This window comes from Seriola aureovittata, chromosome 1 (assembly GCF_021018895.1).
Source record: "Seriola aureovittata isolate HTS-2021-v1 ecotype China chromosome 1, ASM2101889v1, whole genome shotgun sequence".
In the NCBI taxonomy this organism is placed as follows: Eukaryota; Metazoa; Chordata; class Actinopteri; order Carangiformes; family Carangidae; genus Seriola; species Seriola aureovittata.
This window is the reverse complement of record NC_079364.1, coordinates 26,797,328-26,824,897: the sequence shown is the minus strand read 5'-3', so window position 1 is coordinate 26,824,897 and position 27,570 is coordinate 26,797,328. Positions and strand designations below refer to the sequence as shown.

Sequence of the window (27,570 nt, the reverse complement as noted above, 5' to 3'; positions counted from 1 at the left end):
AGAAATACTACTGTACATATGGAAGCTCTGTGGTTATGGCTGTTTCTCCCAAACCTGAATGTCATAACACTAAGAGCCTAGAGCTGTTGTTTATCTGTTGTTTCTCCAACATCATGGCACAGGCAGCTACACTGCAGATATTCTGTGACAGGCTGCTGTTCAAGCACAGAACACGAAATGGATGTCAAGGTCTTACAGTGTCTGTGTGCATTGTCTTGTCTCTATTAGCATTGTTGGTGTGTCAACACAGGTGTGAAGTAGTACGTGTTAACTGATGACCACTGCACATGATGCTGTGAGTGTGTGGTTTCAAGATTGTGTGCATGTGTTTAAGTCGAGGTATGTATCTCCGTGTCTTTGTGTGTATGCATCTGTGTGTGTACAGTTTTGGTAGCTCCCTACCAACAGCAGACAAGTGGCAGCACAGCTGGTCACAGCAGGAAGAGGAAAAACTCAACATGGCACAGAGGGAGTGACATCAACAAGCTCTAATAATCCTGACATCTGCACAAATAAGGTCTACTGACATTTACTAACAGCAGCAGCAGTAGCATTGCTTTTTCAAAATCTATTCAACTTCATCCACTTTATAATTAGAAATTCTTCATCTTAAAGAATGGAATAATCTAGACGCCTTCGCAGTCTCACCTCCTCTGGTTCATCTCTGTGTCTCCTCCGTTGTTCTTTCCAGGACCCCAGCTGTGGCGGCGTAGAGGCGACAGGGAGCGGAGGCTGTTCCGGAGGAGACAAGAGCGTCGCGGCACCTCAGTCACTCTGTCCTTGGCCTCTTCTTCAGCGTCTCCTGCTGCTCCTCCTCCTCCTCCACCATCCAGTCCTGCAGAGGTGGCAGCCCCTGTCTGGACGCCCTCCTCTGGGCTCCAGCTGCAGCCCAGGCCCTGGCTGCCCTCGGGACTGGAGCTGGACGGGCCGACGCTAGCGGTGTCGTCTGTGGAGGAGCAGGAGACAGAGACCTCGCTGGTGCTGTCTCCTCCTGTCACTGGTTCATCGTTCTGCAGACATTAGAAAAAATAAAAAATACATATTCTATAATTATTTAAGAAAAAAAACACTTCCCAGCACCGTGTACCTACAGGGAACTGTCAAAGTGATAGTTTATCATGAGCCTCAAAAACATCAGGCTTCATTAATTCAAAAATTACTGAACTCAATGCCAAACTCTGATTGATTTATTATTTCAGGGACCAGATGTGTCTTTTTTTTTTTAAGTCTTCACTTCACGCTACAGTTAATCAATGAGTGCTCTTGTGGAGAGGGAACTATAACCATAGTGAACTATAACAGGCAGTGTTAGAGAAGTGGCACCTTTAACCCTGGACAGGAAAACAGTATGTTCCTTCCATAAAGCCAGTTTCACTATTATATCAGATGCAAAGAACAGAACAGAACATATGTCCTTAAAATTCCTGTTAATTACCAAGCATATCGTGTTATATAGTATATCCATCAGCATTTCTTAACTGGAGCAGGAGATGAATTTAAAGAATGCTGGAGGAGCTATTTAACCCACAGGAATGGGATATAATGAGGACCAAATGGCAAAGCTTAGGGATAATGAGCCAGAGCCACTTTATAGCAACACTGACATTAAAACAAGCTCCATTAAATGATGGCTACCTTGTGAAAACAAACCTTTCCCAGGAAAATGTTTTTAAGTTAATGTATATATAGTCTAGGTTTATACATCACTGCTGCAGAACTTAGCTGATATATTTGTCAGATAATAAAGATCTTTGCAAATGAGAAAATGCTTAATTTATGATGGTGAAGGCCAAATTTGCTAGGACTGCTTTCATTGTCCTTGACTGGTCTGACAGCTCTGTAATATAAGCAATGAATAAAACTCTGAAAACAAATAGTACTGGTAAATGTGTTATGGCCTGGGTCTGGTGGGAAAGAGCTCCTGCATGCACACACACACATGCGCACACACACACACACACACACACACACACACACACACACACACACACACACACACACACACACACACACACACACACACAGGTTTGGGATAGTCCATTTAGAGCTAATTTGTAGGTGTGAGCTTTAACTGGGCCTATTGTGCAGCCAGCTGCGGCGTGAGAGTCGGGCATAGAGCTGCCTCTGTTGAAAGAGCTGGGAATGAAAGATCTGCTTTATGCTGCGCACACAACTTCCTCTGGGAGTGAGAGAATGCATGAGTTTGTGTGTGTGTGTGTGTGTGTGTGCGTGTGTGTGTGTGAGTACATTCAGAGTGCATGTGACTGCAGTGTATGTTTGTGAGTCACGTGACTTTAGCTTTAGAGCTAGGAGGAGGATTCAGCTGGGTTTTAAACTTGTTTTTATATTTTAGATGATGCTCCCGTCCCAGCGCAATATAATTAGTGAGCATTTAAATTTGCAATGTCCTCTGAAGGGCACATGGGCACACTCAACTGACATGTTATCAATGCTATGACCTTCCTTAGGGTTATATAAAAATGTACAGCACTGCATCATGCATTTTCCCCACAGAGAGCAGTGAAGACATTAATCCTCTCTAACTAACTAACTCTGGTCTTTATTTGGAATCAAAGCTTATGGACTTCATGGCACATTTTGCCCATCACTGTTCTATCTACAGCGTCCTAACCCTCAGCATCATACTGTTTACTCCCAGGCAGCCGAGATTCTCTGCACCTACTTCTTCCATTGTTCTTTACAACAAAAAGGACATACAGTTCACATTACCATGAGCATGTTTCAAGTGCTCAACACAGCAAAAAGTGAGAAATACAAGTATTTCAACTTTAACCAAAGGGCGCCTGGCTTCAAACAGACTTTCAACAGAGGCAGAGTGACAGCAGGGACCACGGCTCGCACTTCCCCAGCAGCAGTGCACAGCTACTGGCTTAAAAAGATGCTTAGTAGATGTTTGGCATCTCAGCCTTGGGTGCTGATAAATAAAAAAGCCAAGCACAGACTGACAAAACAGCTACTTCATTTATAGTATATAATCCCTACAGGACTAGTTGCAGGGGCAAACACAAAATATTTTCTTGCTGTTAAACATGAGTGTGCTGCAATTTTGGACTGCAGCCAGGAGAGCTGAATCAAAGTTAATATACTTTCTCTTATTTTTTTTACATTTATTCATTGAGTTCTGTAGCAAGCTGCTTCAAACTGAACTGCATGTACTCACATAAAGGGACTATTTTTTCTTGTTTTTTTTTTAACCACAAATCTGCTCACCTCGCATGAAGACACTTATAATTTAAGGTAATTGTTCAAGGACACCTGAACACTGACTTTCAGGGAGTGGATTGTGTGGTAAGGACGGTCTAATTCGCAAACCAGTGCAGTTTGCGTGTCCTGGAGGAGACGCTTTCCCACGCAACCCCAGCTACAAAGAGAAAATCCACCGGCAGTGGGTCAGACCTTTCTGAAGACGCTGTCATATCCCGGCTCGGCGTTCAGGAAGCTTTCTATGTCGCTGCCAGAATCTCTGTGAGCTGCGGAGGGACAACTGGTCGTACTGCTAGTCCGACTGGGCAAACTGGGAAACGCTGAAGACTGTGAGGATCCTGAAAGACACAACAATAGTTCGTTAACAATTAAACACAGAGAGGAAGAGCAATATCAAGTGGAAAACTGTTTCACTTGAACTATCTGAAAAAAATATATAAAGATAACAGAAGAATTGTTGACGTTTCTGTTTGTGTGATTAACGTCATATTCACTTCTTTAATTGAGAGTACTCAGCTGTTTAACTGAAAAAAAACACCATGTTTCCAAAATAATATGTTTTTGTTCCCGGCTCTAAAACACAAGCACGTCTGTTAGACATCAGTAAAAAGACTTCTGGGAATCTGAGAAGGTGTGAAAAGCCTGGCGAATCAATGGCCGACAGTCCTGCGCCGAACTGTAAAGGCAAACAATTACTGTTTGTGTGTTTTTAAAAAGGGTCAGAGGGCATAACTGAAATGAAGATCTCACTTATAGACAATGACAACTGAAAACGCTAACGGTGCTGTGGTGAGTGCAGAGTGGCAGAGGAGCATCACATATACCATTAGTGACCCTGGGGCCAAGAGAACGCTGGTGTTTAAAAAGGACCTTCTGCAGTGTGTTTTGTATCAGCTTTAAAGTTACAAGTCATTTTCACTCCAGTTAACAGTTCTTCGGTGAGCGGCAATTAGAGATATCATGCAGACAGTTTCAAGCAAACATCAGCCGCAGTGATGTGCACTTCAGTAAGTCACTTTCCTAAGTGAATCAAAGCCGGTGATGTATCACATTTAATACACTCAAGAAGCTTCTCTCGCTGTTAAACTGTCGGCCTGAAATCCCAGGTCAGTGCTTCTCATCAAGCCCCAGCGCGTCTTAACCACCGAACAACAGCAGCCCACCATGAGCTGTTTTTGAGTTTGCACACACTATTTCAGATGCTTTTTCAGGCCCCCTTTCACTGAATAACAAGCAATCCACCCTGATGTCTGAACACAGTGTAACATTTCTTATGTAACAAAGTCTTGCAGCTGTAATTTTTTGTACATGTAAGGACATGTACAGATAATATCCCCGAGCAAACTAAAAGAGGAAGATTGTACCCAGCCATAAACGTATACCAGTCGGCTTACTTTAGCCAGCTGCCAAGAACAACTGGGTGAGATCATTCACCCAGTTTGTTATTTTGCATCATTTCTCATGTCTATTTCTGCCTGAAAAGCGGAAGTTGTTCTTTATCCCTCAGGAACATTTTACATTCCCTGCACTCATGTGAGCAAGAGGAAGTTGCGCTTGTGTGTGCGTGTGCGTGTGTCTGTGTGTGCGCATCCAGGCTGAATGCTCATCACTCAATAACCTGAATTCTGTGTGGCTAATTAGGTAGAATGAGGCATTAAAGCTTCCATTGTTGTTGCAGCAGGGGCTTACGCTGCATCTACTCAGGTCGATCAAATGTTGCTCTCAATCCAAACAGTAACTGTCGCTGGTGTTTTCAATGTGGTTGAAATGTTTGGAAAAGAAAAAGGAAGCCGAGCAGAATTCAGGAGGAGAGGTGTGTGTTGTTAGATGACTGACGAAGAGGAAAAATTGCAAAGTAGATATGATCAAAAAAAAAAAAAAAAATCATCCAGTCTGTAGCAATGAATATGATAAAAAAAAAAAATAACAGACAAGATAAAGTATCCATCAGGCCTCCCTGTCTCAAAACACCTCTCCTCTGCACATTTTCATACTGTTAGTCGAGATAAGTCGCCACTGAGGCTACCTTAAGTGTTTTCCCCAGCAGATAATATCAGCACTTACTGATAAAACATTTTTTATTTTTTCCTTTTACCCTTTTATTTTTGAGAACATTGTGTGTTAAATTTGTACAAAATTCTTTGTGCAACTGGGCTGACTTTTTGCAGACAGGAGTGTGTGTTTGACAGCAGCCAGTTTGTCGTTCTACAGAGCTGAGAAACCACTAGGGGCCGACCACACGGGATACACTTCAAGGGCTGTGCCTTTGTTGAAGCCTGAAGAAGCAGAATGGGTCCTACAGCAGGTGAACTGAATGAGCTCAATATCCAGCAAAGAGCTGCTCAGGGAATCCTGAGGCTGGTAGGAACATGAGGCTACAGAATTCAGCTCAAGTCAGCTGTTCTGAGGAGGGGGCCATCAGGGGGTCGGGAGGTGGGAAGGGGGCCTTGCAGTGGGAGTGGTCCGTCACTCGGCCAGACATTACAGTAAACTGTTACACTGCATGAATAAGCAACTAAATCACGCTGCACGATCAAGAGACTTCCTGCATCAAACTAACTGTAGATTTCCATATATTATATTCCCAGATTGATTTCACTAATTAACACATTCTTAACCTGAGAGGGCAAACTAATCAACTGTTTTAATATCTGACTGGAATTAAATTTTGTATCTCAATTGCACAGTGGTGCACATATTTGAGAAGTGATGCTATACAATATCCATCATTTGCAATTACAGAGCTCAAAAGTGCTAAGAAATGACATAACATTCAATTCTGTATCTCAATTTTCAGAGGTGTCAGTTTAAATCTTATTCAGGAAATTAGTATTAATGTTGAGCTCTATGACTCTATTGGCCACAATATGACAGGCAGAGGACTATTAATGTTTTCCTCTTTTAGGAAAAGTGTATAAAATTTTATGCAGCACAAAGGTCAGAAATTTAATTTCGTCAAATGATCACTGAACACTGCATAAACAGGGCTGTATGTATTATATAGAGTGTCACCTCACAAATTCATTAGAGGCAGGTTGCTTTTACAGTGTGGTGGATAAGATCACAGGCCAAACATGAAAACTACAAAGACCTTTGACTAAGGTGCTGCAGCGGAGCTTAACCTTCACCAAAGAGGGTGTGGAAGTTCATGCAAAAACATCTCACCCTTTGTTCTTCATTTGTTCTTCGTTCCTCTGTGGAATGTCCAAAATATAAAGCTGACACGTGCCTGTGTGTGTGTGTGTGTGTGTGTGTGTGTGTGTGTGTGTGTTTGGGGAGAAGTGAAAAGTAGTGGTGACCAGAGTGGATGATGGGAGTCTTTTCTCGGACTCCACCCCCTCACACCTGTCCACCAAAACTAGCAGGAGACTGTGAGCTTTGACAGCTGTCTCCCTCCCTCTCTTTCAAACAGACCCACACACACACACACACACACACACACACACACACACACACAGAAAAGGCAAAGAGAACAGGTGTAAAGCCCTCGGATGAGTCAGTGGGTGGTTGAGGCTGTTGGTTATTGTGAATCAGTTCACACAACTGTAGACATTACATTAAACAATGTGCAAAATATTTTTTAACCATTTATTTGACTTATATTTAGAGAAACCAAACGGGATCTACAGCAGAAAAGGCGTCGAGTCCTATCTCATCACAGGTGCAAGCAACCAATGGCAAAAAATGGCTGATCTAGATAGAGGAGAACCATATCACTATACTGTCATGCTATAGACACTGCTCACAGCTCAGACGTTGCCATGCTTACGCTGCATCTACTCGGGTCCATAAAATTCTGCTCTCAATCCAAACAGTAACTGTCGCTGGCAATTTCACTGTGGTTGAAATGTTTGGAAAAGAAAAAGGAAGCCGAGCAGAATTCAGGAGGAGACGTGTGTGTTGTTAGATGACTGCCGAAGAGGAAAAATTGCAAAGTAGATATGATCAAAAAGTATCTATCAGGCCTCCCTTTCTCTCACACCTCTCCTCTGCACATTTTCATACTATTAGTCGAGATAAGTCGCCACCGAGGCTACCTTAAGTGTTTTCCCCTGCAGATAATATCAGCACTTACTGATAAAACATTTTCTTTTATTTTTATTTCCTTGTTAAATTTGCACAACATTCTTTGTGGAACTGGGCTGACGTTTTGCAGGTCCAAGGAGACAAAGCTGAGAAACCACTAGGGGCTGATCACACGGGATACACTTTGAGATCTGAAGTTGTCCCACACCAATGTCTTTTTTTTGTTATAGCTTGAAGAAGTAGAGCATGTCCTGTAGTACAGTGCATTCAGAAAGTATTCAGACCCCTTCAATTTTTGCTAATTTTGTTATGCTGCAGTCTTTGCAAAAAGCAAAAAGAGATTTTTCTGCCTGTGGAAGGATACAGAAAATGCATTGAAGGTTTCCAAGAGCACAGTGGCCTTCGTCATTTTTCAAAGGGAAAGTTTGGAACAAGCAGGACTTTACCTAGAGCTGGCTGCGCAATAAAAATGAGCAATCGGGGGAGAAGGGCCTTGGTAAGAAAGGTGACTAAGAACCTGATTGTCACTGTGGCTGAGCTCCAGAGATCCTGTGTGGAGATTGGAGAAACTTCCAGAAGGGGTCTGAGTAATTTCCGACTGCACTGTAAGTGCACTGAATGAGCTCATCATCAGCTGTCATGGTACCATGTGCTGTTCAGTGTGTTAATTTGAGCAACACACAATCGAAAAACAAAACAATCACAATAAAAATTTTTTTTGAAATGCCTGATGAAAAGTCCTCACGACTTTGTTAAGAGGCTGCTGACACATAGCCTCTCATTTTTTCCTGAAATAAAAATCTGTCCTCTGCTGTCTTCCTTGCTCACATTTTAGAGCGTGCACTTAACTAAACTATAATTTAAACCTTCACTTTGATTTACTCCTATATCTTTGTTCCTCACTGTATTATTTTTGCCTTGAGACCATGGCACACCCAGCGTGTCTCCTCCTGTATAAATAAGGGTTACTGAACCGAGTTGAGCAAAAACAGGGTACGGCTTCACCCATGATAAATGTAATATGCAACATAACAAACAGCAGTGTCAAGCAGCAGCATGACTCAGCTATATTATGTAATGGTGGTCCGGGTCCATACTAAACCACCAACTATGTTCTGTACAAACATGAACAAGCCAGTGTTTTTTTTTTCCTTTGTTTTTTTTGTTTTTGTTTTTTTTTTTTGTTAGCTTGTCAAATTAAATTTCTGTATTCAATCAGCAAACTGAGGTTTTGCACAAACTTGTAAATAAAGATCAAGTGCTCTTGAGTTCCTGCTGTGTTGTCTTTGCTCCTGTGCCTGCGCTTTGCATATCACAACTTGGTGTGCTTAGTCATTTATACAGTATGACTTACTGTAGCATTTGATATTAACAAACACAGAAAACATTCAAGAAATAACTGGCTGAACAATATGGTTAAACACTGACCGGTAACCCTCAAGCAGAGCATCACTGAGGTCTCTGGCCTGACCTTGACCTGGGAGATTTTGCAAGTCACTTTTCCTGAGACAATTTACATTGAGTTTTGACAAATGGTCAAATTCCTACTTTACTCATATGATTTAGTTAATAGTTTTCTATCAGTATCATTTGGACTCTTTTGAGTTTTGAGCCAAGTCTGAAACTAGTCCCCCATTCACTGATACACTATTCCTTAGGTAATAACAACACAGAGTCTACAACCATGCTAGCAGCTCAGTGAGGTATTATATTTACCATGATCACCTTCTTAGTTAGGCATGTCCACAGGCTAATGTTTGTTAATTAACACAAAACACAAAGCAGAACAGAGGCTGATGGGAATGTCATTAGTTTTGCAGATTTTTGTTCATAAACCAAACAACAAGTACTGGACAAACTAAAAACTGATGTGATGATGGTGCTAGATGAAAAGTTTAGGGGTCACCAACATTATAACAAGTCGTCCTGAGAGGGACATGAAAGTGTGTGCCAAAGTTCATGGCAATCCACTGGATAGAAAATCACAAATATCAATCTCATGGTGGTGCTGGAGAAAAATGTAATGCCAATCTTTCCCAGTCGATGTTGAGATATTTCACAGAATAAGTGGAATTTTTGACCTGCTTGGTGCTGTAGGAAAAGTTAGTCCTCAGGATTATCCCTCAGAGGACCACGAATGTCCACAATTTCAAGAAGATCCATCCAGTAACTGCTGAGATATTTCACCCTGAACCAAAGTGACTGACAGACCGACAATGTCATCCACAGAACTGCGCTGCTCGCATGGCTAAAAACTCACCAGGATGCTTGATTGTGAACAGTGAATTGAAACACTTGTCATGTACAGTTGTAAACTGAAAGTAAATTAAATAGATCAAGGGCTGATTTCAGGCACAAATTTAGAAATGTAATGTTTACTGTACTTTGTATTCTGCTGCTATGAGGGAATGGGACTAGAGATTTACCAGCAGTCAGTCAGTTTCCTGCTGTGGCTGCTGTTACTACCTTCTGTTGCCATCCTCAATAAATAATGAGATAGAGAAAGGGGCTGAAGGAGTTGGGTGGGTTCAGTGAGGAAGAGAGACGTATATTTCCACCAAAAAGGAAGTGATGTTGACTTGTTGCAGCTGCTGCACGGGAAATCCCTCCTTCAAACACGCATTCATTTTACTTCCATTTGACACTCCTGTTTTTTTCAGTCTTTATCTTTCTCTTTCCACCTTTGTGTTTCCTGTGTTTCCCTAGTATTTCTTCATTTCATTGATTCCAACCTGTTTTTTCTCTTCCTCTCCATCTAACAGAGTGATGTTTCATCTGTTTTCCACACAAATAAAAGGCAGTTTGTTTTCAGGCTGATCCAGTTCATTGATCTGTTGGTCTTTTTTTATTGAGACTGGTCTCTGCCGACAGTCTCATCTTATGGAGGTCAAAGAATCCTTTTTTCTTTAATCTCGCTCTGGCTGCTGCCCAGACATAGACGTACTGTATATGTGTCAACACCTAATATTCAGTTTAAGGTTTCTCCTACTTTCATTCTGAAATATATTCACAGCTGCAGAGGCACCGATGAGCTGTTCGCTTGAATGACAAGAAAGCTCATGTTGTTTTTTAGCCGCAAAAGAAGTGAGATTCGAGGAATGGCAACATCCGTCAATTGGTCAGTTGGTCCATTACTTTGGTCCAGTGTGAAAGGTCTTGACAATTAAACATGAACTGTGGTTCACACATCCATGGTCCCCAGAGGATAAATCCTCATGACAGTGCTGATCCCCTGCTGCTCACCTAGCACCACCATGAGGTCAAACTTGAGTTTATAACTGAATACCCAATTGTCCATCAGTCTAGGCTCTACTCTACTACTGTATTTTGTGCTACTTGTAGCAAGTGTTATGCTAACATGCTAAAGTAACATGGTGACCATAGTAAACAAACACCAGTGTGTTGACATTTGAGATTTACAGCCTCAAAGAGCCACTAACTTGCTTGTAGATTCTTAGTCTTGTTAAGTTATTTATAAAAGCAAAGGAGAAACTGAGACAAAACAGAGAAGAATGAACTAAAACTTAAATTAAACTGGAGTGAAGACAACATGCATAAAAAGCCAAGACAAAGTTTGACTTTGAGGAACCTACTGTTATCTAAACTGCTGAGCTAACACCACACCTCTTACCACAGGGTTTCTACTGCCCATCCTGCTGTTTCTCTGTGACACCACTGGCACTAACATTAATAAGCTCTGTTACACATACTGGGCCACTTCCAAAATCTCTGGAGGGTCAAATGGAGTACAAAAAGGGTCAACTGGAATCCCACCAACTGTTACCACCCTGTGCAGTTGGCAAAAATATGTATCACATCATTGCCATGCTTGTGGCGTGCATCCATTGTGTGCATGCTGTCTGAGCATGAGATACAAACAAAGGGACAGACAGACAGAGTCCAGCTCAGCAACACTTTGCTTTATAGCCCAAATAATGGTCAAATGTTCCACAGACAACTCTAACTAACACTGTGTAAGGTCTTATTGATATAATCCTCCTTCTCTCTACGTTCTGCCATCACAATATCTTAAGTGGTACAGCACTGGCCCGAGTCTGCTCACTCAACTGTGTCCGTATGTGCTAACGTACAACTACTTTCAAACAAACAAAACGAAATAAAACCTATGTCTGCACCCAAAGCCTCTCCGAGCCATGTGCCATGGCTGACACCTTTCGCAGCAGATTTACGATCCAACCCACAACTCAACTGCTGGCTGACAAAAGACCTGAAAGTTATACAGACACAACCACAGCTGATCATAGTTGTCGCCTCTGTAAAGTTGGGTGAATACTTGAAATTCTTTGGCACGAGACTGGCTGAACAAAGATATTTAATATCAGCAGAAAAGCACAATCAGAGACTACAGGCCTCGGAAAATACCAATATCTGACAACAAGATCTCATGTGGGTCAAAGTAAGACCAGCTACATGATATCTGAGAGTCTCCATTTTATCTTTAGAGTAGAAATACAACTGGCAAACAGAGGCTGTTAAGCTGCTGCATTGAATCCAACAAAAAGGTCTGTTGTTAAAACGGTGAGGCTCAAACAATACAAGTGTCTGTGCTTTGTGTCAGTGACACTTCAACCAGACTGTTTGAAAAGTCACCAGGACAGACATCCATTTGCTTTCACTTCAAACAAATAGGTTTCATGAAACAAAGGATACAAAATATCCCAGCATAAACAGTAACACATAAATGACCCAGTGCAGCGAATTTGTCACTGAAAGCAAAGTAACTTTGCAGCGCGGCTTATAGCAATAAACATAAATCTTATTTAATTAAAAAAAGAAAGAAAAAAAAGAAAAAAAGAAACATTCTGGGAAGCAAGTCTGGATTTTTGGTGGCTCGCGATGACTCTTACCTGAGTGTTGAGTGTCGCAGGGCTGATGAAACGACGCCTCTCTGTCTCGGTGGATCTATGGAGAAACAGGAAGACACTGAATCAGCCTCAGCAACATGTGATTGTCACCCACAAAGAAATAATGATGCAGACCAGCGTGTCTGTTTAGGAAGTGTTGCTCGGTACACAGGATGGGAGGCAACGATAAGTCACTCTTTATAAAAGCAGGCTTAAGTGTATTCATAGGATTTAGTAGCTGCACTCCGGCTCCATCTCCTCAAGGAACTGTTTGCAAAGATCTAACTTTGGTCTGTTTTCAGCCTTCGCAACTAACAGTCACGCTGACACCAACTCAAACACACTGACTGACACACACAGACACACACACACACACACACACACACACACACACGCGCGCGCACACACACACACACACGCCCACTCTGCCTGCCTGTGGTTGGCTGTAAACACACAACGCTGGGGCTCTGCTTCCTCTGTGGTCTGAATGTCTATAAAACAGCTGTGTGTGTGTGTGTGTGTGTGTGTGTGTGTGCACTAGAGAGAGAGAGAGCTACAAAAGCCACAGGCACCCCCCCCCCCCCTTCATAGGCAACACAAAAGCTTTAACAGTTTGGCCAAAGCTGCGCAGACTTGACTGACAGCTCTGAATGTGAAGCTAACAGAGACTCGGAGAAACTCATTGTGTTTTGATGAACTCCATCAATGAGACGCAGATAAAGATGATGAGCTTTGACTTTGAATGTGTCTCTCATACAAACTGAGAGAGCTAAAGACAGATTAACAACCTATTAACAAAGACAGATTAGCAAAACCAAGCTCTTCACCAGAGACCCCTATTTCAAAAGCCTTGTTGGTTGAAGACATGGCTTTGTTTTTCAGGGGCTACAAGTGATTTCTGAACTACAGCTAAACCTTCTGTAATGGAGGATGGATGCTACTTCCTTTCAGGTGTTTATAGTCTGTCCTGTATCAACAGTTTGTTCCTTCCTTTCTTACCGTAGCTTGTTTCCTCCCCTCCTTAATTCTTCCCATTTAACTCGCAACCCCAGTAAACCTGGGTTAAGCCCGGCTCAGATCAGCAGGCTTTAGCGTGGCCCTTTAAACTCGGCTGTGTGAGACTTGTACAAAGGAACCTCCAGACACAGTATAAACAGCTCGCTAATCTAAAGGCCAGAACCTTTCATCTGAAAGAGGAATCAGAGGAACAAACGAAGATGCAGCTCCACCACAGGCCACCAACTCGGATGTTGAGTTTCAGACACTGGTTCCTGTTGCATTTATCAGATGCAAACAATTCTCTGGTTCATGACAGTTCAATACAATACAATTTACCTTGTTTCTGTTATGCTGAGAGGTTCTCATATGAATATTATCATTTCTAATTCACTGAAATGTAAGTCAATGTTCAGCTTTCTAACTGATGAGAAATTCAGTATAAAATATTTTGGGAAATACACTTATTTGATTTCACTAGAGAGTTTGACTAGAAGTTTGATACCTGTCTGTTAAATATGAAACAGGAGACAGTAGCTTAGCTTAGCACACGACTAGGAACAAGGAGAAACAGGTGAAGGCCACCTACCAGCACATATAAAGCTCAATAATTAACATGTTATATCTTGTTTGTTTGACAAAAACCAGAGTGTAAACATGAAAATTGGTGGCTTTACGTGGGGTTGTACAGTATGACAGACTATTTCTTGGTAAAGAACAAGAACTTCATCTTTAGGCAGTATTGCCATCACCACAAGGTTGCCAGGCAACAAGTGGAGAGTCCGCAAATTACTTTTTTGACTGATCAATCAATTGCATGGTCTATACAATGTCAAAAAGAAAAAGTGAAAAAGCCCTTCACAGTTTCCCAGAGCTCAGGTAGTTCAAATTGCCTTTTTAAGGCCAAGAGTCCAAGATCCAAATATATTCAATTTTCAATGATTTAAAAACAAAGAAAAGTAGCAAATTACTGACCTATTCACTTTAAGACAATGCCACAAAAACAGAGACTGCGACAAACAAAAAGAAGAAAGATGTCAAAACTAAATTGGCCCACATACACTGCAGTTACTGAAAAAAGGAAGAACACAAACAGAAATAAAAGGAGGTAAGTCAGAAAGAGGAAAGACAGATGAGTGAGTCCCAACCAATGAGCAAGACTGACCCTCCCAGAATGCTTTGGGTGTGAGGAGTGTGGGGGCTGAGCACAGTTTCTAAACAACTAACCCTCAACTGTCCCAGTGCATATTATTGACAGGCCTGCTGAGACCCACAGAAACACTGAGCTCTGTTGTCCCAGCCTGGGAGTGGTGCGTGGGTGTGTGTATGTGTATGTGTGTGAGTGTGTGTGTGTCAAAGCACCCACTGTGATCACACACTTTCACATTCCTACAAATGCACTGACAGCTACATACCAACTGCACCTCCATCAGCCGACAGTGGTGCATGCGTGCACAGACATCACAAACGCTCACTTATGCTCCTTTTTTTTCACTCATCAAGCCTCACGTGCACACAACAAAATCCCACACACACAGTTGCATCCACAGACAGCACACACAGGCTTTTTCTTTTCTCACAGCTGTGTTCAGATATCAAACAGAGCCCGCTGAGAGAGAACAAACACGCTGACGAGGAAAGATTAGCTGGTCACAGAGGGCGCTAGTACACAGACACAACACACAAACACAGATGAACACACACACATAAATGCATGCACAGGTTCTAAGCAAAAGTGAAATGATTGCCAGTGATTGCAACAAATTATAAAAGGCTACTAGGCTTGACCTCAGAGGAGAGAAGTGACAGCACAGCTTCAAACAGAAACAAAGGATTCTGAGTAAAACAAAGACTAAAGCCAAAGTAAAGGAAACAGCAGCTTTAAGTATTTTAATAGACTGTTTACCCACTGTGAACCACCAGAACTGCCTTTGTGTGTTTTGGCAATGATTATAAAATGGGCTGAACCCTTAGCATAATGGGATATGAAGTGGATACTTGTCCCTCGGAGTGGATGTACATATGTGGAAGTACATGCTATTAACCCTTTATTTTGGCAGTGTGCTGCAGTTCCAATGATTTGGTGAAAGGATGAATGGGAATGGTGGTCACATGAATGAAGAATGAAAGAATACAGCTCACTCTATACAAACCAGCAGCCTCTACAATTTCAATCACAGCATCAACTTATTTCAAATCATAACTCAGTTCAGTGATGCCAGTTACAGAGAAACGCTGAAGCTGCTACAAAATCAGTGATTTACTTAAAGGAGCTGTACAAGTTTTGCTATTGCTACTAAAGCATGGATACAAGGCTCAGACAAAAAGAAGTTAGAAGAATAAGAGATGATGTCCGGGTTGGGTTCGGTCACAGGAGGTAAAAGGTCTGTGCACATTGAAAACAGACAAAGCTTCTTCTTTTTTTTTTCCTGACAGAAGCACCATGGAAAAAAGGAAAAATTAAGGTTTGAAATGTAGTAAGATCAATGAGGTGGTAAATGTGTTTTGTCCAATACAAACCAAGAGGCACAAGGTGTCAGCCAGTTTGGCAGCCACTTATTCAACCAGTCAGCCAAAGTTGGTCAGTCAGCCAGGGAGCGAGGAACTGACCCCCCCACCCCCCCATCTGAAAGCTGGTACCCTGGATTCAGAACAGCCCAGTGCATATTTGTAGTGTCGGGGGAATCTAAACTGTACCCAGTAAAAACACATCTGGTTTAAAAATAAAAAGGCGGGCTAGCGTGTGTACGCCGGGGCAGGCAAGACTTGAACCACTGCCTCGTTTCTGAACAGGCAGGCAGCCAGAGAGGTTCCGCAGCATTGAAGGATGCCATGGCTGACTGAATGACTGTTTCCAGCCAGGTATTTATACACCATTTGATCCCTGAGGGTGGCTGGTGGCAGACCTGAGGGCAAAGCTATTCTCTGTTGCACTTTGGAAGTGCACTGAATTCAACTTCCAAAACACTTCAATTGGATAAAAGCACACATATCACCTTTCAGACAATGACCCCACTGTGGTACAGGATTTATCGTGGATCTTGTTTTAGATTTTGAGAACACTTATGAGGTGCTCTGTTCTATTAAAAGTCTATTGAAAATTCTGTTGAGGTCGGAGGTCAAAGACAACTACAGAAAGGTGCACAAGTGGAACTGAAGGACACAGTTTTTGCTGTAGAAAATTTCAGCATGGTGCAGAATTGAATCTAGGTCCTCTGGTGTTTTAAACACCAGAACACTTGGTTTCACGCAGCATGATTTCCTTTGGGATCAGTGGTAGAATAACCTTCACATCGTGGATCACCAACATTTCCAGCAAAGGGCTGAAGAGTCGGAGGTTGTAGCACTTTGACTATACTGGGAAATAAGTGCCCAAAAAAGGACAAGGAGATCAGGAGATGTGTTATTTTCTGCCTGTTTGCCATCTGTCTACTGAACCCACATGTGCTTGTATATACTATAGCACTATGCTAGATTGTGCAAAGGCCTATCCACAATTACTGAACTTGGTAAGTGGAGTGATGATGTGTTTTGTGACTCAAGGCCAGGAGAGATGCTGGGATGTGAAACGCTGGCTGGAATGAAGTCATTTGGCCAAATGCCTGTTTCCATCTGAAGCCAGAGGAAACCGTTAGCCCGGCGCTGCCTTTTTCCCACACCGTCATATCTCTCTCACTTTCCCTCTTCCTCTCTTTCTCTCGCTCTTTCTCTCTCTCACACACACAGACACTCTCTCATCCTTGCTATTTCACCCCTTGGGTGAAAGAGGAGGCTGACATCAGGAACAAGTTTAGAAAGTGACAATAGACTAAAGAGAGGTGTTACATATACCAGAGCGATCCACTTCATAAATATTTTCCTCTCTTCACCTCCCCCTCCGCTCTGCCCTGCCTGTGGATGTCACATTCAGCAGACAGTCGACATGTCAAACATCTACTGCGGTGCAGTTCATAGTTTAGTTTATGCATTGTAATGAACAGTATGTGTTTATTACTTTAGATTATAGTGGTCATCAAGCACTAGGGAATATTTCCATTTTGAGTCATTAGCTTAGTTTAATCTGTCTGGTTTAGTTGATGGCTGTTGGCTAATACTAAGTTTAGTCTAGATTCTTGTCTCCTTTATAGTTCATATTTTTGAACATGAAATGTGAAAAGTGAAAATCTGGCTTGGAGTCGGTTCACTGACTGAAACTTTTTATGATTAATAATTAAATACCAACAATCAAGAAAGGAAACTCCCTAGAAAAAAAAATGTGGTAAAGGGCTCTGTATATGTAGTGCAGGGAAACTGACATGTGGGCTTTAAATAGCACAACATTTGGGAGCTATAAAAGATCCCATTTAGAAAGATTCCATTGAACCCCCAGTTCAAATGGTTTGACATTGAACCTTTATGATACAGTAACGGGACCTTTGAGAAACAGAAAGGAACTAATTTTTCCAGTGTAACAAGTCACCGTAAGCACATCGGCAGACTTCTATTCTATTTCAGCTTCATAGCTTGTCAGGCAACTACTCTCAGTCCTGACCAAATAACCCCAGAAAGACTTTAAACTGTCTGAGCCTCATTAAGTTTCATACACAGCTGCTCCACAGAGATGGACAGAGTGCAGGCATCTGTCTTGGTGTCGCTTACAGCATACCCATGCAGTGTACATCCAGAAAAACCACACTCCACCCCAAAATAATCAGCACTCTGCGTCTGGAGGGCCACTATCAACAACCATGCAATCATCTCCCAGGGTGCAACACAGCAAAACCCCTCACAACATGCCTGGCAGACGACTACAGGTTTGCCGTAGCACACTGAAGCACTTTGTGACGGTTATGATTATGTTTAACTTGAGAAAGAACTTTTTCCTGGACAGCTTTTCAGAATAAGTCTGATCTGGCCTTTAAAAACAACCGCAGGAGCTTAAGCTGCTAAATCACTTGGTGAAATTCTCTTTAATGGATTTAACGTAATAATCTCATTAATTCTCTTTGACGTCTCTTTTACTGTTTTACTTTTATGTTTTAACCTTTATACATTTCTTACCTCGCTTTTATTGCTGTTGCCATTACTTTTTATTTGTTTGAAGCACTGAACAACTGTGTTTTCAAAGTCTCTGACTGTTATTACTGTAGCAGTAGCAGCGTTACAATACCAAACAACTTTGCTGTACGGATAGGTAACCTACCTTTATCAAAACCACGTCTACAGCTCTCTCTCCTTTGGCACAGAGACTGTACCTCCGCTTGTGGCGTTCATACATTTTCCTTTAAATATCCAGAGCAGATTTACTGAACAGAAGGTTAAAATCCAGGAGAAACACTCTTGAGGAGAGCTGAAGCTGCCTGCTAAGCTTCACATCTGGCCGCAGAAGCAGCCTCCTATACCAGACTCCAGCTCTGCTCCCTCCCTCCTTCTCTTCTTCCCTCCCTCCCTCCCTCTCTTTTCCTTTCCTCTGTCGCCTCTCAACTTCTCTCCAGACTCTGCCTGACTCATGCCTTTCCTGCCTCTCTCTGTATTTTATCTCACCCTCTCTCTCTCTAAGAAGCTGTGAATGTTGCTCTCTCATCCTGTGAAACAGCCCTCCAAAGTACCAGATAGTTACAGTAAGACAGAAGGCCATTATTACTTCAGTTAATGTGATTCAATCCTCAGAATTTATGTTGCTGAGATTCAACACCCCCTGCTGGAGGAGGCCACCAGAGAGGTGGCTTCTGGTTGTGATTGCACCTCTCTCAGATGATGTCCCTCTAAGTGGGTGTGTTGAAAAAAAGTTGGGAGTGGTGCAAAAAAATGGTCTCTCATGCATATTCATCCACTAGTGGTTACTTAGCAGTGCAGATCGCACTTCAGAATTTTGCACACACACACACACACACACACACACACACACACACACACACACACACACACACACACACACACACACACACACACACACACACACACACACACACACACACACACACACACACACACACACACACACACACACACAGGGATTTTTTGCATTTAAGAAAATTATATTAATATTTCTGAAATTCAATGTATATGTGTGTGTGTGTGTGTGTGTGTGTGTATCACAATATGGCAAAAAAGTGTTACATCATTGTACATTGTAACTGAAAAACTCCTGTAATTTGGTCAAATGTGAGATAATATCATTTTGATAAGATTATGCTGTACATATAGAAACTGAATCACCCTGTCGTCATTATTTCTTACTGTATACTAAAAGTTACTAATGAATCTGTTGTCTGCTCTCCAAACCAGCTCAAAGGCAAAACTTTTTCCACTTCCATACAGGCAGCACTGAGAGCCCTGATACACCCAAAAATGGACATGGACACAAACAGTGGATTGACAGACGGCTCTGTCTCTGTCTCTGTGTGTGTGCGTGTGTGTGTGTGTGTGTGTGTGTGTGTGCGCACAGAGAGTGAAATTAATGCGGACCCTCACTGTGAAACAGACGTGAAAAGTATAACTTTGGTTTCAGAAAGAAAAGAAACGAAAGAACATTATATTGTCACTATGGTGGCTTCCCGTGCCGCTCCAGGATGAAAAAATGCTACTTAGCGAGCAGGAAATGTGCCTCTCTCTGCCACTCTGCAGGACAGCAGCTGGTCAAGAGTGTACAAAATCATCTATGAATATTCTTTCCCCTGGTTGCTCTCATCCATCAGATCTCTTGTATGCTACTTTATATCATGGCATCAATTGTAGTCACATCTATGATAAATTATGACAAACAAAACAAACAAGATAAATTACAAAAGTCAATGATACATTTGTGAAGCAACCACCTCCCAAATCAAAGTGGGTTTAAGAGGCAGCCTGCACACCTGTGGTTGAGCTCCTCCCGGATGATATTTAGATCCATGTAAACGTGTGGTTGGCCTTGACATGAGAATCTGACATCCCCTCAGGTCCCGGCCTTAGCTGGCCAATATCACAAAAGCGTGAATCCCAGCGGCCACAAACAAATCAAACCCTGCTCTAATCAAAACTCTGACCTTCACACACTACCAGGTGTCTCACAGTTCAGCAAAAGCTATAGATCATAGTGTACAGCCGGAATATTACATGGAGTCCTATGAGTGTTCAAACAACCTCCCAGCCTGTATTACTCGACTTTTCACATTATGAAGATGGGTAAGAGCCTATAAGCACACATTCACTCACGCACGCACACACACACACACACGTAAGGATTCATATTAAAACATATTAAAAGAAAAACACTGCTCAATCTCTTAGCCTTAACCAGTGACTGTACAATAATCTTTTTAACACTCTCTCAGTGAGAACAGTTCTCCATATCTTCATGTCGTCAGTGGCCAGAGATTCAGTTGTCACCAAATCATCCATCAATCAATCAATCAATCAAATGTAATTCCTCCACATTCATATCATATTTGTCTTGACTGGGAGGAGCTAAAGAACTAATGAACACAAATAAAGAGAGGCTGGATAGACATGGGAGAAATGAGATCATTCATGTTGATGTGAGGCACAGTGACATATTCATATCAGTAAAAAAGCTGCTGCAGCTTGTCTATATAACTGATCAGTTAAACCTGGCCAGTCTGGTTTGATAGAGGTATTTCACACTGTTCATCTTGTTGGAGGAATATTGTTAGTATTTCCTCATCTGCCCCTTGGCTGTGAAGTTCACTCATTTGAAGGGCCGTTTAACTAAGTAGCAAAATGGCAGCTAAAATGTAACTAGCATCTCAAAAGCTGCTCCTGCCCACATCCTTGTTATCACATTGTGAACGCAGCCACTCCCCACATAAATAAAAGCAAACATCAGTGGCCAAATGTGTTAACTGAACATGCCTCGACAGAGAGCACATTTAACTTCACTATTACCTTCTTCTCTTACAGTACTGGAACTTTGCTTTGACTTCCCTGCAGACGTTTATATGAATCTCATTTGCAAAACAAATCTCAGAATAATCTAAATTTATCTCATGCTCATGTCTTGAGTGTCTAACTCTCTCTGGCACTTTGACAGGACTCACAGCTGTGGATGAAAACCATGTTATTCCGCTCTGATGTGTGATTTAGAGAACTTTGAAGAGCTGTGATGCTGTGTGGACTCACTAACTACAAGTTCCAGTACTCTGAGATATGAAATGCAGATGTTACGCCTGCTGAATCATCCTGGACTAAATTATCTGCTGTCTAAATAGCTAACATCTTGTCAAAACATCGACACACTCTTTGTGATTTTAATTACTTCATTAACCTTGCATCTCATTTCAGGTGGCTGGCAGTTACTGTCATTTAGATTCTGTTATCCAGTCTGTTTTATTCCCCCCCTTTTTTTTTTTATAATCCACTACATACACTGTTTTCTAAGGTTTATTTTATGTCATGTTACAAACTGTTTCACATATTATGATAGGGGTTAAATTGTGATTGATCTGTTCTAATGCTTATTAGTATCCCTATTATTAGCATTATTAGGAACAACAACGCCTCCAAGTCACATGCTCATCATAGAAGATGCAGGAAATTTCAAAAGCATCAAAATGCAGGTCATTAAATCCTGACTCTGTCCAAGAGGAGAAGCTGCAGCGATGCCTCTGATGCTACGTCGCCCTCTGCTGGCGACCCCACCACCCTGCTCACTGTGTGTGTGTGTGTGTGTGTGTGTGTATGTCCTCCTGCAGTCAAACATCTGGCATTCAGAGCAAGCCACTGACCCAGACCACAACCCAGGAATAAGCAGAGCCACTCCAGTCTATGGCTGCTGAGGAATCTGTCAGTCAGCAACATTTCAGAGTAAAGTCCCGTCTACTGAAGATCGCATCCATGTGCTCAGTGGCTGAGAGAGAAAATTAACTTCACAACACCAATCCCATAGGATGAGGCAGAGATCCTGTTGGATTTAACAGTAAAGCAAACGTAGAGGTCATAGTTAAGGACACTCTACACACTAGCAGGTAATATATTCTTTGTCTAATGACTGTACTCACCGAAAGTACAAAAAAAGAGCTGAGTAAGCTGCAAGTCTCAAATTGAGAGCTTTTACTCAGAGGGAAAAATGTTCCAGACAGCTTTCTTCCTGAACTTCCTGCAAATCTCGAGTTGGCACATCAAGCCTCTCGTAAGCAAATCCTGTCTTCCCCTCTCCCCCCAAATTTTTGATATAGTTTTCTTTCTTTCTTTCTTTCTTTCTTTACTTTGGCTATTCATGCCAAATTTAAATAAAGAGTTAAATTTTTAATAAGATGCTAAATGGTGTCACTGTTTATGCAAGGGAAAAAAACTTTGAAATACAGTTCTTCCGCAATAATGACCTGTGCATACTCTTAACATAACATTTAACATAGTAAAGTGACACTCTGGAAAGTCAAAAACAGAATAAACTTAAGTTTCTACTCGCCAAAACATAGTAGCGAAGGACACCAGCTGAATTTTACTGGACATGAATCGCATTCCTCTTCTTACGCATAGTTCTCTGTTCTGTTCTGTTGTGCACATGAGAAGTGCAAGTTTAACTTTGTCTTAAATCTACAGCTGCATGGCTTTAATAAACTATGGTGCCAACTGGCCATGGAAACCGGATGCAGAATAATTAAATAAATCGGCGACACACTCATGATTTGAACACTGGACAGAACTTGTGTCCAGCACTGCAAGTTATAAATGAGAGGTATTCAGTCTCTAAGGATGCTAAAACCTGAAAACCATCCTTGGACCAAGTTAACAACAGATGGTGACTCTGAACGTGCCTTATATCACACTCAACATGTAGACTCACTGTGCCTGTCTGATAAATCCCACTGTCAATGTATGCAAATTATTATTCTAATTCATAGTAAAGTCTACTATAGAGATTCACCTAACACATTTTTATAATCTTTTATAATCTGCTTATCCGTGTGTCACCACTATTCATTATTACTGCTTATATTATTTGTTGATTTATGGTGATATATGGTGTTGGTGGACTGGGTAATGGGTGCTCAAAAATGTTTAAAATGTTCTAACTTTAGTGTTGCCTTAACTGCCAGGCTTTTTACAAACACGAAAGACTGAAGGTTTTCATGCTCTTCTTCCTAATTTGGATTTGACTGACATGTTTGCTTGATGAGCATCACCTGTTTATCTTTTCTCTCCTGACGGAAGTCTGTTCGTCTTCAACTGCACGTTCTGTTTTATTTTGTTTTCTTCATCGCCCTGTTAGCATCAGAGCACACTTGTTGCTTTGTACTTCCATAAATGAATCAATAGTTTTTCACAGCACTTCTTGTCATAGCAGGTGGAACTGATTACATTAACGTTGGCTCCTAACGACAGTGCCATGCAGCAATTAGTGATGTTATTAAATATACCTGTGTTTGACAAGTCAAAATATCTGCTGTGTAAAAACTTTGGATCAACGCCACATTTTACCCCAGGTCATATAGCAGCAGCAGGAAACCGGTTACCTCCGCGTTCACATCTTCATATCAAAGGTTACTTAGGGTGTTTCAAGACATTGGCAAACAATGACTCATCTTAGACTCGTGTTAATCAACAACAAAGCAGAGCGTGATAGCTCTCAACCACAGTAGGAGCTTACCGTGGAGAAGTCAGTTTCCTCCGCTGTGTCATTTTCTTCCTCCCCTGCAGCAATTACAGTGTCTTCAGACTTAATGACATCTACCTCTGGAGAAATACACACAACACAATGCAATCAGTCCAAAGGCAAATCCTCCAAATACAGGAATCAATAACAAGTGTTTCCGTGTGAAAGGAACTGAGACTTGTCTATCCTCACCGCAGATCCACTGATGAGTTGAGATGGTGTACAATAATGATGCAGCAGCTAGTGTATATAGTTTTTATTTACTATTGAAACTTTCCTGAAAGGAAAAGTTGCCATGGGGGAAAATAACCATTTGAATATAAATTCATTTATCATTCTCTGATTAGAAAAACAGAAAGCAAATGGTCCAGTCTATTATATAATTATCTGAGGATGGGCTAAAGGAATCTGTCTTGGTTTGCTTTTGGGAGTGAACATAACTTTTGACTTTGTTTTGTTTTTAAGCCTCCACTAGAATCAAAGTGCATGTTCACGTCTTCATACACAAACAATGAAACAACAGAAATGTTGTCTCTGATGTCCTCATGATGTTACCTGATGCTAGTCCACTATCAGGCTGTAAACATATCCCCTCGTTCATTATGACACCCCCACTCTCTGTGTGACGCACAGCACCGACCTTGCCCTTGACCTCTCTTTATTGGACTTGGGTCCAGTACAATTATTCCTGATGAGTGAAAATTGCAGACAGAGTGCTGGAGAAGAGAGAGACTCTGCAGCTCTCACTTCCTGCTCCATACTCACATCAGCTGGCTGGAGTATGTTTGTTCTGGAGGACCCAGCCTTCTGGCTGTGCGTCTAAGACTCGGTCACATGCACTGGTAATGTGACTGTGCCTGCTGACGTATACTGTAGCACAGTTTATGCAAGTGTGCATGAGACAGAGCCTAACAGAGAACATATGAATATAAAGGGAAGTGTTGTCAGACTATGCATGGCCTTAGGTACCGAAGTGTAACCCGGCTCAGTATTGCCTGTTACGTAATATGTCACCATGCATCTCAGTGTCCCAGCACGATGATCCGGCAAATTTAATGTGCTACTGTGACATTTTAGGAAAAGTGTTTTAAAATAACCTCAAATAATCCTTAAGAATGACTAAAAGCTAAATCCTCATTAGAAAGACAATTAGAACAAAAACAGCAGAATGACTAACCTGAACGTGTCTTCGCACCAGCAATATATCAAGACAGGATGTCACACAAAAGCCCAAAATATCTGTGAGCGCAATTATGATGGTCTAGGTTGCATTTAGCTTCGTGGAGCTATTGCCATTAATCACTAGAGGAAGACCGAATCTGATTTAGCATATTTTTTTAGGAATAAGACTGTGACAAACATATTGCCCTGTGATGTATGTGAGTGTGTGGCACTAGAATAAAGCAGAACTTCAGCGTTTCCCCCACCTTGGATTTCACTGTTGTGACTTTCTGAGGCTCCATCCACTGTATCAAGAGTCTTTGGACTTTCAGTCATCTCATTCTCAACAGGAGGTTCATTGGATGCCTCATTGTTTGGACATGACAGCTCTACTTCAGCACTGTCTGAAAGCAGAGGGATACTCTGAGATGGAGAAGCATCGATCTGATTCTCTGAGTGTCTTAATCCCTCATCAGGTGACCTTTCATCTGCTGTCATCTCTAAATTATCCTGTTTCTCTTGCTGTAGCACAGATTGCACAGGTCCACTCTCCTCTCCTGAGGCCACCACAGATCTATCACTAGTCTCTGGGCACTGATGATCACCTCCAACTGGGCTGGTCACTTCAGTCTCTTCTGCAACTGAGTGCCCGCGTTCAAATGACCCCCCACTGGTAACCTCTGATGCCGGATGCTCAGTCTCTGCATTCAGGTCAGAGCTGTTGGACTCTCCAGTTTTACTTGCATCAACATTCACTGTTGGAGAGCCCTCGCTCTCTGACAACACAGGACCTAACAACAGATCCTCTTTGGAAAGTTCTGGGACAAGTTCCTCTCCTGCCCCCTCAGGATTCAAAGCCTCCATTGTCTGAGGGCTGGGTGGCAGTTGCGATTCAGGCTCAGTGCCAGTCTGGTTGCAGTCTGTCACTGTCTCTGCACTGACAGCGCCCAGCTCCGAAGGGAGCCCTGCGTCCACAGTAAGTGAATGTTCATCGCCTTCACCAGGGCTCACATCATTTGATTCCTCCATCATAGATCCTGCTGAGGAAAGTTCTGCTATCTTAGTCTGGGTTATGTCCAAATCTGGCTCCTCCATAGTGGCACTGTCCTGAGTGGAGTGGAATATTTCTGTTGTGGAGCTTCCAACTGATTGGAAACTGCCATCGTCATCACTGGAGAGGCCGTGAGCCATGCATGAATCTAGATCAGCTTGTCCATCACCAGAGCTGGGCACAACTTCAGGTGATTGCTCACAGTCGACTTGATCAGTCCGTGTCTCTTCCGTGGAGTTACCAGCAGACTGACAATCCTCTGTATGGTCATGTTCATCCATAGTAAGAGTAATGTTTTCTATACTGCATGCAGAAGGTTCAGCTACGTCCTCACCATCTAGCTCTTTACAACTAGCTGTTCCAGTACAATTCCCAGAATGACAACAAGTTTCTGGAGCCCGGCCCTGCTGCTGCTCTGTGGCGTAATCCCTACCAGCTGTTTCCTGGTTTTGTTCCAGGCTGTTTATGTCTGGTGGAGGTTCCCCCTTGTGGAGGCCTTCTATCAAGAGACGTGAAAAAGCAGGTTCAGGATCCTCGATTACACCACCGCAGTCTATCAGCGATGGGTTGGGGAGGTCCCCTGGGGTTGATACAGGGTCTGTTAACTCTTCATTCTCTACCTTCTCCTCCTCGTAAAAGAGTCCATCCGAGAGATCCTCGATCAGTTTCACCTCTTCTCCCTCGACAGTCTCTCCTTCCTGAGAGCAGTCTTTCACCTCAGAATCAGAGTTGTCTGACACCTCTGAGCCGCCTGACGACGGGGATTGGCCCATGACTAAAGCTTTCGTGTCTCCACTAGTCGTTATTAGATCTGTTGACTCAGAGCTGGCCTCCTCTTCCCTCCTCCAGGCTGTGCTGTCCTCTTCTTCCTGCTCACATCTGTCCACTCCCTTTGTGGCCTCCTGTCCTTCCCGGATCACAGCCTCTCCTCTATCAGTTTCCTCTGCCTGTTTACCACAGCCTGCTGGTGGTAATGTTCCCACAGTGAGGCTTGCCCCTTCTGGCTCACTCTGTGCTTCTTCACTCCTGTCACACAAACTCAAACTCTGGGTGGAAACAACAGGCTGCTCCCTTCCCTCCTCCTCTGTCTGGCAGTAATCTCTCTCAGTGTTTGAACTGAGACACACCCGCTCCTCTGGGGAGCCAAGGCCGTGCTCCTGGGGGCGTACTTCTGATGTTGGAGTACTCACAGACAAACTCCAGTCTTTCTCCGCATTCCCAGGTTTACTATGTTCACAGTCAACAACACTGCTTTCCACTGGGCAGTTTTCTACCCAGCTGCCTTCAGTTGTTGTATCCAAGCAATCTGACGCTGTAGCCGGCTGCTGTAGTTGCTCCACACAGGTTATCTCCGTTTTGACACCATCACAACATTCAGCAGCTGTGTGCAGACACTCAACCTGCAGCTCCAGTTCAGAAACTCCCTGCAGAATATAGAAAAAGGAGGAGGATAAACGTTAGCTTTTCCCTCAGAGAAACAAACAGAGCTGCTCTCTACGTCTTATCAATCGCCGACTCAGTGATTGCACAAGGTGTTCCACCGGTTATACAAACTAAGTTTGAAGGTTAAAAAAATGAGGGCAGTGAAAAGACAAACAATGTCCAACAATGTTCAGTGGCAGCAGGGGCCCTGGTTGAAGCCAACGTGAGTAGAGATATCGTGCTAAAAG

General features: G+C 42.5%; 1 protein-coding gene across 6 annotated transcripts in view; it reads right to left on the bottom strand.

Annotated features, from left to right (window-relative positions):
* LOC130184275 (A-kinase anchor protein 13) overlaps positions 1-27,570 on the bottom strand; it is a 103,668-nt gene that overhangs the window by 37,661 nt on the left and 38,437 nt on the right. For all 6 annotated transcript variants that reach the window (XM_056400229.1, XM_056400381.1, XM_056400425.1 and 3 more), the window contains 5 exons: positions 25,116-27,324; positions 23,683-23,768; positions 12,120-12,174; positions 3,418-3,563; positions 649-1,010 (listed from right to left, as the gene is read on the bottom strand). In XM_056400229.1, the coding sequence (XP_056256204.1) occupies positions 649-1,010; positions 3,418-3,563; positions 12,120-12,174; positions 23,683-23,768; positions 25,116-27,324 (2,858 nt within the window). The remainder of the gene's footprint in view (positions 1-648; positions 1,011-3,417; positions 3,564-12,119; positions 12,175-23,682; positions 23,769-25,115; positions 27,325-27,570) is intronic.